The 13,746-nt window shown below is 37.6% G+C and overlaps 1 protein-coding gene across 6 annotated transcripts in view; it reads right to left on the reverse strand.

The window, feature by feature from the left end:
• dennd1a (DENN/MADD domain containing 1A) overlaps positions 1–13,746 on the reverse strand; it is a 523,293-nt gene that overhangs the window by 141,317 nt on the left and 368,230 nt on the right. For all 6 annotated transcript variants that reach the window (XM_043720138.1, XM_043720136.1, XM_043720140.1 and 3 more), the window contains one exon: positions 13,548–13,673. In XM_043720138.1, coding sequence (XP_043576073.1) covers positions 13,548–13,673 — 126 coding nt within the window. The remainder of the gene's footprint in view (positions 1–13,547; positions 13,674–13,746) is intronic.

Genomic DNA, 13,746 nt, shown 5'->3' on the forward strand with positions numbered 1-13,746 from the left:
CAGGAGAACTTTGAGTCATTGAACATATTCAAGTCATATTCAAAAGGGACTTAAATGATGTGGGGATAATGTGGGTAGGTGGAGCTAAATGAGAAGTTTAGTCATGATTTTACTGAATAGTGAAGCAAGTTTGAAGGGCCAAAGAGCATACGCCCATGTCTTAAGGTCTTAATTAGACACCATGGTTCAACAAGCAAATCATATTTAACTCCGCCAAGAATTTCTACAAATTACTGCTACTGGTACACAAAAGTTCCAGAGATCAGAAGTTGAATGTAAAGTATGTATTTTTGACAGTTTATGTGGAAATTAGGTATTGTTACAGAACTTTAACAAATAGCTTTAACATTTTTAGTTTCATTGCAATAAAAATCTTATTTCAGTACTAAAAGGTCAATGAGTATCATAAATCAGACTAACAGTTTGCCTTTACCTCTATAGGACAGATAAGAATGGTATCTTACACAGACCATATTACCCTCATTTATTCAATTATTTCACATTTTTGGTGTGTACAAATTCTGGCAACAAGAAAGGTATTTGCTCAGCTGTCTACCAAACAAAGTATGTAAAAAATTGATGCTACTGACTGAGGATGATAGCTATCTTCATCTCCTATTTGTTCCAGAAGGTTCAGACATGATTATCAAGCTAAGGTATTAGATATTAGTGTTTGAAGCTACTTTCTACAATCAAATAGCATTTGGGTAGTATCACATATTACTTTTCTTGACATTATTATTGACGACCTTCCAAGTGTTGAAGAACATATACCATTTGTCAGTTCACTGTCCAATTCTGTCTGTGCTTGCCTAAAGTGAGTCTATTGCTGCTCAATCTTGGAATAGGGAGCAAACCACTCTGCAAAGGCTGGTACCATTTGTCAAAAAAATGGTCACCTTTGACGAGACTCATTATCTTTTGGAATAAGTCAACAAGAAAAAGTGCAGATAAGCACTCCTTTCAGTAAACTTTAGTACAACTGCCATATATATTAAAATGTAAGGAAGGCAAACAGGTTAGTAAAAATATGTTAAGTAAAATCAATTTAACTTCTAAAAATGCTGAAGCATGATTACAAAATTCATGAAACAAAGAGCCACCTAGTCTAACTTAACAATGCAATCAATAGGAAGCACACAAATTTCTGTCTAATACTGTTTAGCTGTAGGCAGCAGTACAGCATAGACCACATATTATGCATGATTTCCCATTGGCCTTATTATTTCTTGTAATCAACAGAAATTATTCTTCAATAAACCTACAGTAACACAGTCAGAATTGTTGATCCTTCAGCATGTGTCATCATCTATACATTAATGATGGTGCATTGGGCAGAGACATCTGTTCCAAAAGATATTTTCGGGAGAAATAATAGGCACAAAACCGAGTAAAATAAAATAATCCCCTGAGATTCACAGCAGAAAAGTGTGATTTCAGACTTCATGTTTACAGCACAGACTAATGGTCACCCAATGCTGTATATATTGACACAATGAAAAGGGATTTGATCAAATTCAGCAAAATGGCATAAGTGTTTTGAGTTTGAAGGCAATGCAAAGCATTTAGGTTACGATCTGCAGCAGAAAGTTAATTCTTAAAGAAGATGAATAAATGTCTTCTTTCTCTTCAAAAGTTTAGATATTTCTTCAAAGTTTAGACACAAAACTGTGACATCATACACTGTGGAACTGTTGGATCATTTTGTAGGATTTTTTGACATACATTTAAAATCTGTCCTCAAAAACTACAGACAATTGCATCCTTTATTTTTGATGGTAATGCACATGATGTTAAATTTACCACAGAGATAACTAGTTCATAGTTTTAGAATGGCAACTATATATGTATTACTGAGACAGTGACATTACTGCTAAATTTAAAACAGCACACATAGATGTTTGCAATTTTATTCTCATTTAACATTTGGAAAAATATAGATAGAAATAAAGAGGATTTCTACTCAGATAACATCACAATCAAAAGTAGCATTGTAAAGCAGCTTCAATGATTTTCCAAATGATACAAAAGTAAGCAAAAGGCAAAGTAAGAAATAAAGACTCACCCTTCCTAAGCTCTGGCTGTAAATCACTTTTGAATGCTCAATATGCTCTGTCACTGTTGCAATTTGCAAACATGGAAATTTGTGCACAGTATGGTCTCATAAACAACACTTTGGTACTGACCAATTAATTAGTTTTGATGACTGAGGAATAAATATTGGATAGGGCACAGGCAAGAAAGCCCCAAACCCTTTCTGAAAAGGGAGCCACAAGTTCTTTAGTGCCCAACTGAGGAAATAGAGCCTCAATTTAACCTCATCCAAAAGACTCACTCAGTGCAGCAATGGAATGTCAGTCAAAGTTCTGCGCTCACGTATCTGAAGCAGGATTCAAACCTGCAACCTCTGTCTCAAAGGCAACAATGAAACTCCTGAGCCATGGGTGACTCACTCACAATTGAAGTTTATTCTATTTCAGTTGAAAATTAATTGGAGAGATGTAGGTTGCCACAGTATGACAAAACAGATCCTTTAAATTCATCATGTAAATAATAATCAATTTCTGAATATCTGAAATCTTTATCTATACATGATCATTTCTACACATGAAGACTACATATCAGTCCTTCCAACTTAATCATGTAGCTCGATAAGTGTCACTTTTAATGAATACTGTTCAATTTTTTATTATTCTGAAGTCTCTCCCTCACTTACGTACTTATTTATTTCATTCATTACATCTGTGGTTCACAATTTCATCACTCTTGCTGTCAACCTTATTGCTGCTAGACATTTCTTATATGATAGGTACAGATACAATCCTTTGTAACTGCATTCCAGACATAATCTTGGTGACAGACTCATTCTATTAAGGACTAGATAAATATGATATAGTTTTGCAAGATTTCTTGCTCTGATCTCAGATCCTGCATTTCAATCTCCTCAACCAGTTCTACTGCTGTCCTCAAATCCCTATAGACAAACTGTACCTTCATAAAGTCTTACAATTTTATGTGGGTTTGCTAGAACTAAACAAGTTAAAAGTTTGTCTAACGAGGATGCAGCTAAATAGAAAACACTAGCTGACAAAACACACAATTGCAGCACCACAGAATTTAAAGATTTGTTGCTGAATAAATCTTCACCAAATATGATGGACATTTCCTCAACAAATTGCAAACAGCAAATATGTAAAGTTCTAAATTGCTAAGTATTCAGACACATCAATAAGCAAAATAGACTTTGTTACAGCAGCATGGGACAAATTTCTCAGTTACTAAGTTGACAGCTGAGAATTTCAAAATACATTTTCTACATTTCCAACTTTTAATATGAAGCATCTGGTCTTAGATTCATAAAAACTATTTGGTTTCTTAAGAGTATAACAAATAGGAATCAAGGGAGTACTGTCTTAAGTGGGGTAGTTACTCACCAGGTTTGTTGAGAAACCTGATGAATGATTTCTGGACAACCCAAGTGTTTTATGACATTGTCAGGCAGTCAAATAGTTCAAAGCCTGCTAATACATCATAATGTTCAAATTTGTGGAAAATGTTCAAAGGGTTTAAATTTCGGTCTTGCTAGCAGTTGCCTGTTTACCTGTTGTGGCAAAATATCTATAATTTATACTTTCAAGGATTATTTAATAACTTAGTTAGGGGATCACTACGTAGTTATAAATGTGAAGTTCTTTTCCAGCATATCACTTTTCAATTATACAGTATCAAATAAAATAATTAAAATTTCAGTGAAAATTGAACAACAATACAACATCAGTATTCAACTTTGGGAACCTACAATAAAATAAATTATACATGTTCTCATACTTCATTTTCCACAATTAAATATATTCAGATAGTAGCACAACACAAAATAACTACAATTAACAACTTAGAAAGTTTCAAAGTGTGACTTTTCTAAGCACTATCCAAATGTTGTAAATTTAACCGGTATTTAACTTATTCCGAGCACGCCATTTGGAAGAGTTAATAAGAAAATTATTGAGGGTGCTTGTGTAACTGTGGTAATGTCCCTACTTCTGCGCCAGGAGGCCCGGGTTGAAGACCCACCTGCTCTAGAAGTGTGTTACAAATGGCTGAACAGGTTGATGAGAAATAACTTGCATAAAAAGTCAGCCAGAAGACTCAGGTTCAAGTTCAACCTACTCCAGATGTATATCATGACACAGTTAAATAGGTTGAATAAAAATACCTTACATAAAAGGTTAGGGTTCTTGTGGTGCAGTGGCAATGCCCATATACTGGAGTCAGGACACTAAAGTTCAAGTTGCACTTGATGTATAGTAACATCTCTGAACGAGTTGTTGAGAAAATATTTACACAAAAAATTGTGTTCTTAGCTTTATATTAAGTTTAGTCAAAACAATACTAGAGTTACATAGGACCACAATGTTACAAACATGTTTGTGGTCCTGTTTATTAGTTTAATGCTGATAATACTCTGTTTCTAAGAACTCACAAGTGCATAATACATCATAGATGTTATGATAGATAGACCATACATAGCATACAATCTTTGGTGAGCATTTTGTCCACAGCACAATTAAGGTAAAGATCTGGATGTAAGTTTGCTTGCTGAACTGAAGGCTTGCCGGAAGCTCAGCGAGCAGACTTGCATCCAGAACCTCAACCTGAGCTACAAATCTTCTCCAAACTCGCTAATACAACATTTCCAGAAAATATTAGATATAAATGAAGTTCTATGATCACTAATATCACTGAAGCTGCAATTGCACAAGATAAATGGGACAGGTTCTGATCAGATAGATACAAATTGAATAATTCTACTCATATTTATGTTAAACAGATAGAACTACATTTGTAATTGGGCTGTGCAAAAAAAACTGTAAATTCCCCAAAGTTTTGGTCTGTGCTCTGAATGATTAATAACCTTTTCCTGATGGAGTATGGCTTGATATCTCGAGAAAGATAACTGCAACCTCAAACCGTGTGTTCTAACTTAGGTAAGTAAAATATTAATTAACCATATTTTCCCATATTTTTTGAAAAATTATACTGTCTTATATAATATCAATGTCTTTGGACAATAGATCAGTCTAAGAGAAAGCAAGTGTTAGTCTTTCATTGTGCTGTTTTGAATTGGCTGACAGAAATTGAAAATAACTTGCCCAATGATAGCAGCTCGGGGGAAAGACACCAAAGCCCTTACTCCGTACCTCAAACTGAAAGTAAATTGAAACAGCAGGCACTAAGGGGCAACCCTGTGTCCACCAGCACAGGGCATCACTACACATTGTGTGAAGCAGTTTAATTTTAAATCCAACCACTTCAGGCTACCAATTAAAATTATGGAACTGCCTAAAAAAATGACTATATCATCTATTTAACCAATAGAGGTTAGAAAAGAGTCAAGAATGATTTATAATGGAAGGCAGAAGTGAAAGGATATTTTTTCATGCTAGCAGTAACTTCTTCAAATGAAGGCAATAATTTATCTTACAAACCAAAAGTTGTAGATAATAATTATTTTATTACACTCTTGAGCTGGCCATAAGAGGAAATCGTCAAAGGAATATCTTGAAGTTGGTCCATTCAAAGTGTCTTATTTTATACTCCTCCGTTTGCACAGATCATGTCACATGAGAAATATGAAACATGAGCAGAATAATGTCATTCAGTCCTTTTTATTCACCCTACCAGTCAATGGAATCATGGCCGAGCTTCTACTTCAACACCTCTTTCCTGCACTACCTTGTATCCCTCGATGTAGAAATTGATTTCAGTCTTTAACATACTCCAGAACTGAGCCTCCACAGCTCTCCAGGATAGAAAATTCCTAAGATTTATCACACTCTGAATGAAGTAATTACACCTTATCTCAGTTTAAATCAGACCTCCCCCTCATTTGGAGACTGTGGGCAGAATTTTCCTATTTACAGTTAGTGTTTTGTGGAGAGAGATTCATGGTGCTGTCTGCCATGGCTCAGAGCTGCCAGGAACTTTAGGCCATCACATCTATGATTCCATATTTAAACCCCAGCTGCATTACACTTCAGACACTGCAAGCTTGGAACCGGTCTTCATAAAACGATACTCAAACCTGAAATTTCAACACTGAAGAAAGAAAGAGCTTGCTCTACATTTTGCAGGCAGTGACCTGAAGATGTTGATGGGTAGAGTAGTAAAGAGGACAGTCTTCTTTCCAGCCATCCACCACAGGAGTCCACAACCAGACCACAGTGCCAATATGCCCTTACTCGTTTTCTTGGTTTAGAGTTAAGACCTCAGTTTTTTAAAATAGAGTTTGAAAATGATATAGTTCAAAGTAATACACTATAATATTATAATCATGCTTTCATAATACTACCTTACAACAGGATTTATTAATTAGCCCTTTTTTTATTGCACAATACTCAATCTAAATAATCCATTCCCTAGTCAGTTCTGCAATACACTGCTCTAGAAAACCATTTTTCATACTTTCCAAGAATTCATTCTACACAACATTAGCTACAACATTGTTCTCATAAAAGTCTTCTACACTTTCTCCCAAAGTGTTTATATCTTAATGAAGCAAGAGACCCAGAATAGTATGCAATTCTCCTGCTGATGTTTAACTAGAGTCTAAAACAAATTTAACACAATCTCCTTACTCTTCCACTTTGCATCCTTATTAATAAAGCTCTCCCCAGCTGCGCTGCCATCTTTAGTGACTCGTGCACATATACAATCATATCTCTCTGCTCATGTACACCATTTAGAATAATATCCTTTATGTTAGATATTTTTTGATCAACCCATTATTACATAACACTGAGTAGGACTTGAACTTAGACCACCTAGTACAGAGCTAGAGACACTACTCTGTGGACAAGAGCCCTCTAAAACAAACTCAACCACTACCAAAACCCCAGACTGAACTAGCGACATTTAGATCTTTAGCTTAAAGTTCTCCCAACTGAGTTATTTCAGCAACACACAAAATCTGCTGCACCTGATATACCCAGGTGGTCTCCCATCTAAATCATAGAATCCCTCCAGTGTGAAAGCAGGCAATTCAGCCATCAAGTTCACACTGACCCTCTGAAGAGCAACCCATCCCCAAACCTATCCCTGTTACCCTGAATTTCCCATGGCTAATCTACCTAGCCTAGACATCTGTGTAAACTATGGACTACTTAGCATGGTTAATCCACCTAACCTAGACATTTTTGCTCTGTGGGAGGAAACCCACGCAGACACAGGGATAATGTGCAAACTCCACACAGGCAGCTGCCCAAGGCTGGAATCAAACCAAGGTCCCTGATGATGTGAGGCACAATACTGACCAGTCCTGAATTTGCTTAGCTTAAATGATCAGACCTAATCAGGCATTTACAGATTAGTGGGAGCCCTTTATGTTAGGCTGTCTCACCATATTTTTTCCACCAAATGTATCATGTCACATACTTCTCTGTATTGAACTTCATCTGCCACACAAAACAAAACACCCTTAATCCATGAGCTCCAACATTATCTAATAATGTCTTGCAGAATATGTTTTCAAGTATGTTCTGGAAGTCCTTATTAATAACATCCTCAAACATTTCCCTGGCCATTGCTTTTGTCACCTCTTCAATACAATGCAATCAATCCCATCAGCTATGTCCTACCCTTTACAACTCCATACTGGTCCTCTCTAAACAGCTGGATATTTTCAAAGTGTTCAAGTCAGGATACCTTCATATTGTAATCTCTGTTGAGACTATTAATTTTTAGAAAACAAAAGATCCCTGCAGAAAAAGAATTACTGGACAAGATGATTTCAGTTTTATTTATTCACTCATGGGACGTGGACATTGCTGGCTGGCTAGCATTTTATTGTGCATCACTTGCTCTTGAGAAGGAAGTGGTGAGCTGTTTTCCATGTGCTAGAGGTTGCACAATGCCTTTTGGGAGGGAATTCCAAGATTTTGACCCAATGACAGTGAAGGAACAGTGATATATTTCCTTCAAGATGGAAGTAGCCATGGGTTTGGAAGGTACTATCTGAGGATGTTTGGAGGTTTTCTGCAGTGTGTCTTGTAGATAGAATATACTGCAGCTATTGAGTGTCAATGGTTGAAGGATTGGATGTTTATGGACGCAGTGCCAATCAAGTGGGTTGTTTTGTCCTGCATGGTGTCAAGCTTCTTGTGTGTTGTTGGGGCTGCACTCATCCAGGCATGTGAGGAGTTTTCCAACACGCTCCTGACTTGTGCCATGAAGGTGGTGGATGTGAGAAAATTGCCAGTGTCGCTCATCTCTAACCTGCTCTTGCATCCACTGTGCTTATGTGACAAGTCCAGTTCAGTTTCTGGTCAATGCTAACACCGTGGGATGTTGATGGGGGGGGGGGAGAAATTCAATGATGGTAACATCATTGAATGTCAAGGGGTGGTTGCCACTGTTTGGAGATGGTCATTGCCTGGCATTTGTGTGGCGCAAATGTAACTTGCCACTTGTCAGCCCAAGCCTGCATATTACCCAGATCTAGTTGCATATGAACACGGACTGCTTCAGTACCTGAGGAGTCGTGAACGCTGCTGAATATTTCCGCAATCATCGGCGAACATCTCTTCTTATGTCCTTATGCTGGAGGGAAGGTCATTGATGAAGCAGCTGATGATGTTTGGGCCTTGTACACTACCCTGAGGAACTCCTGTAGAGAAGCCCTGGAGCTGAGATGTCTTACACCTCCAAAAATGCAACTATGTGCCAGGTATGACTCCAGTCAGCAGAGAGCTTGCCACCAATACCCATTGATTACAGTTTTACTTGGGCTCCTTGATGCCACATACAGTTGAATGTAGCCTTGATGTGAAGAGTTGTCACTCTCACCTTCCCGCTGAAATTCAGTTTTTTTGTCCATGCTTGAATAAATGCTCTAATGAAATCAGGAGGCAAAAGTGAGGACTGCAGAAGCTGGAAGTCAGACTCTAGATGAGAGTGGTGCTGGAAAAGCACAGCCGGTTGGGTAGCATCCGAGAAGCAGGAAAATCGACGTTTCAGGCAAAAGCCCTTCATCAGGGCTGAAGGCAGGAGGCCTCCAGGGTGGAGAGATAAATGGGAGGAGAGTGGGGCTGGAGAGAATGTAGCAAAGAGTACAATGAGTGGATAGGGGTAGGGATGAAGGTGATAGGTCAGAGAGGAGGGTGGAGTGGATAGGTGGGAAGGAAGATTGGCAGGTAGGACCGGTCATGAGGATGGCGCTGAGCTGAAAGGTTGGAACTGGGGTAAGGTGGAGGGAGGGGAAATGAGGAAACTGGTGAAGTCCACATTGATGCCCTGGGGTTGAAGTGTTCCAAGGCGGAAGATGAGGCGTTCTTCCTCCAGGCGTCGGGTGGTGAGGGAGGGGCGGTGGAGGCGGCCCAGGACCTGCATGTCCTCGGCAGAGTGGGAGGGGGAGTTGAAATGTTGGGCTTTTTTCACAATGACAGTTAACTCTTTCAGGTAGTAACTGCCTTTTATGTTTGCCTTTGACAATTGTGGTGCAAATCACAATTCATTGCCCTCCATGTGTTCAGCACTCTGTTCTCTAATGCACACGGAGTAACACAGCCTCTTCTCCATTCTCAGAGACCTTCAAAATCACTGCTTGAAAATTGCCAAATAGAAACCTTCAATTCAAACAGAATATTGCTCATTTTCTCTTTACTTGACCTCTCATTGTGTTCTGTACTACCAAACAAAAAATAAAGCTAGCTCAAACCTATTGCAGTCAGTTTCATCCATTTGCTTCATAGCAGTTCATTCATATTCAAGGCACCAAGCCATCTATACATACTTCTAATATGTACGTTCACATCTATGTTCATAGGGATGGGAACCTCAGGACGCAAGGACGTTTTCTGAAACCTACTAATGTTATAATCAGAAAACCAACTGATCTATTTTCAGAATATACCCCAACCCACTTTGATCTTAAAATATCACTACAAACAGTAGACAACAGATCCTACCACATAGGCTATCACAGAAAACTGTACCAAATTAATGATAATAGATCTTAGATGAAAAGATCTGCAATTCCCTGTTTTCCCCTTCTCACTGGTCCTCAACTGTTAAGTGCAATTTTATAATCATAGTTAGCACCGCTATAATATTCTCACCTACTTCCTTTAAAACCCAGGATGGAAACACAGCCACTTATTTACATACAGTAAGGTGCTATAGGAATAAGCAGGCTGTCTTGGTTAAACAAAGCTGACATACACAACAGCTAAGGCCAAGACACTGGGAGAAATCATCTTTAATAGTGTCAAGAGAACTTAAGGTCCATCTGAATAGGGACACAAGATCTCAGCAACCTATTGCAATTGAGAGATAACTTCCAAAAATGCAGATACTGATTATGGTGATTAAAAAAAACTGTTAGATTTCCCTTGGGAAATCAAAAGTTGCAACATTACTCAGGCTGAGCAATTTTTTCTATTCATCCTTGGGACGAGGGCATTGCTGGCTAGGCCAGTATTCATTACCCATTCCTAATTGCCCAGAGGGCAGTTAAGAATCAACCACATTGCTGGTGGGTCTGGAGTCACATGTAGGCTCGACCAGGTAAGGATGGTACTTTCATTCCCCAAAGGACATTAATGTACCAGGTGAGTTTTCCCAACAACCGATAATGGCTTATTCTTAATTCCAGATATTGATTGAATTCAAATTCCACCATCTGTCAAGAGCAGGATTCAAACTCGGGTCTGCAGAACATTTTCTGGGTCTCTGGATTAACTATCTGGTAATAATACCACTCGGACATTGTAACTTTCTTCCTAGTATTTGGAAGGCAATGTATGGAAGCAGTTCGAAATCAGTCAAGCAAGAAGGCCTGCTGATGAGGGCAGTTAGTATGACCATCATTTTGTGTTCTTATACAAAGGCAAGTTGTACTGACTGAACTAAACAAGTACAAATTCAACTATTTACGTGAACTTGGTTTCTGAGCAATAAAGAAACTTAACCATCCATTTGGGTTTTTCCTAAAAAGGATTGTCTATTTCACCCTCAAAAGATTGTAAAGCACAGTGGGACAAATAAGACAGACCCAAATCACCAGTTCAGATCATAAGGTTACGAATAACAATAAGGAATATACTGGAGTGTAATCTGGTAATGGTGACATGGTATCTGAGACCTAGGTGATCAAAGAAATCAACCATACATCTCCTTGAGAAATAAGACTGAGGAATTGAAAAGGAAGCACAATTTAAAGTGAGCAAATTCAATTTCAAATCAGATATAGAAAGTGAAAGACAATGAAGGAAAGATCAGTCTAACAATAAGAATAAAAATTAGAAAAGTTTGATAAAAAACAACTTTTTAATTCATTTTCTTTTTGCAGCTCCAACCTGAAAAACATGACTCCAAGTTGGCCATAATTTTGCCCAGTCGGTCTTTGGTCATTCAATCAGTCTGTATCAAATCATGCAAACTCTTAGTAAGCTGTTCTGTCACATTTCTGTCACACTATAGAGGCTCATTTATTTCACTATTACTTTCCGTTAACTCTACACCGCCACTGTCACAAAAACCTTTACAGTATCTGCAGTCATCTAGATTTGATTTCTTGTCTTCCTTGCTAGAATTCAACCTCAGGTAACACCAATGTGTTGAAAACTCAGCTGTCAGTACCCTACAAGTGAATTACATCCATTACTGCATTTGTTACTACTTCTTCAACATACTAAATGTAGTTTATTTGTCTTCATCGACCTTTCCCTCAGCTGTCATAAAAATATTTTTACAGATTTGTATCACTTATCCTTCAGTTATTCTTTTCTGACCTTGAATGCACTCTTTTCTTTCTATTCTTCAGGTGAGGCAATGGCCTAATGGTATTATCGCTGGACTGTTAATCATGAGATCCAGGGCTTGAATCCCATCATGGCAGATGGTGGAATTTGAATTCAATAAAAATCTGGAATTAAGAGTCTAATGACAATGATGTGAAACAATTGCTGACTGTCAGGAAAAGTCCATCTGGTTCATTAATGCCCTTTAGGGAAGGAAAATGCCATCCCTACCTGGTTTGGCCTACATGTGACTCCAGACCCACAGCAAAGTAGTTGGTTGACCCTTAACTACCCTTGGGACAATGAGGGATGGGCAATAAATGCTGGCCTACTCAATGTTTCCCTCATTCTGTGAATGAATATAAAAAAAACTAGAAGTAAAGCTCTCAAGAGTTCTTGCTTTTTAAAATCCTGCAGAACCATCTTTCTGACAATGTTATTTTGTCACCTTTCCTGACAGTCTACCGTGGTTTAGCATCTGTCTGTTTGACTTCTCCATTCTGAGAAGTCTTGCAGAGCTTTTTCCACAGTAAAAACACATGTCACACCTTTATGTTTAGATATTCAGGCCCACACATATCATAGAGACCAGCGAAGCCCATATTTCATACAAGTATGAAAATAAAACATCAGAGCATTTATAAGAATAAATAAGTTATTTTTATTTTTGGATCATTAATTTCATTCCCACTGCTTGTTTTGAATATGGTCACTGTTTGTTAGGAGCTGCTTCCAGTACTTTACTAACATTTGCATTAAAACAGTAACCACTAACCCCCAATTTTATTCAACTGAAGAGCTGAAGGTGATGACAGGATTACAGTCAAGCCTGAATCTGTTTAAGCATATACACTTCCAGCTACGGGCACTGCATAACAACAAGAAACTACAGCAAATTTTTTCCCTCATTAACTCACTGGCATTGAGACTAACTCTCAACACCACCACTGAGATGAGCTGGTGAAGCGTAGACTAGGAATCAGAGAACGAGTAGCTGAGCCATACTTCCTGCTCCTGTTATCTAGTGCCTTAATAAGCTGAACCATCAATTGTGCGATAAAGCAGTTATCATCTCAATATAGTTTGTTTCTCTTTGCAAAACAAGATATATACTAATCATGACAGTTTAATGGCATCCTTTCAGTATTTAATTTCTGCACACAGAATCAATATGACAATGCGTTCGAATTGCAAATCTAACCATTGCTCTGCAGGCAAGATACTATAAATCAATCTATTTTCACATAATGTTAATTTTTATGACAGTCATTTCTATAGCTGATAGAAAAAAATTCGTATGCAAAGCTCATCAGAAATGACACAAGTTTCCTGAACTCTCTCATATTGCAGAATACAATACAGTAGTGATGGAGAATAGTAGCTGAGAAATTTTAAAGGAAAACTCAGTAAGCAAAAATAATGAAATTACAAACTTAAAAACATTATTAGAATATTTACATATGCTCACACATTATTTGTTTAGTTACTGCAACTTAATTCCATGTACATTATAGCTTTCTATTGCACAATAAATTATGTAACCAATTTCTCATTATCAATGAAATATTGATTATACATTAAACTGCATTTACTAAAAGCAAATGTTACGCATGCTCTTCTATATTAATACTTGAAATAGAAAATCGATTTACGTGTAATTCAAAATGAAATAATGCAAATATTGGTCATTACTTTTTTAGACGTGTTCAGGAGTGCTGGCTTATTATTAAGCATGCCTTAATAATAACTTACAGGTTCAATCTTCAGAGCATTTCTGTAGCTGCCAAACAGAGCCGCTTGAGTCTTTAAAAATGCACGAGCAACTCCATCACCTGTGGTTGTTGACACTTTCTTAAGTCTGTTCTTTAGAGCTGACAACTGTATATTTGAATAAAAATAAGGAACCAAAAAGATAATCAGTGCCCTGAAGTGTCTAAAAATAAAACAAATA

The sequence above is a fragment of the Chiloscyllium plagiosum genome, chromosome 30 (genome assembly GCF_004010195.1).
Source record: "Chiloscyllium plagiosum isolate BGI_BamShark_2017 chromosome 30, ASM401019v2, whole genome shotgun sequence".
NCBI classification, from domain to species: Eukaryota; Metazoa; Chordata; class Chondrichthyes; order Orectolobiformes; family Hemiscylliidae; genus Chiloscyllium; species Chiloscyllium plagiosum.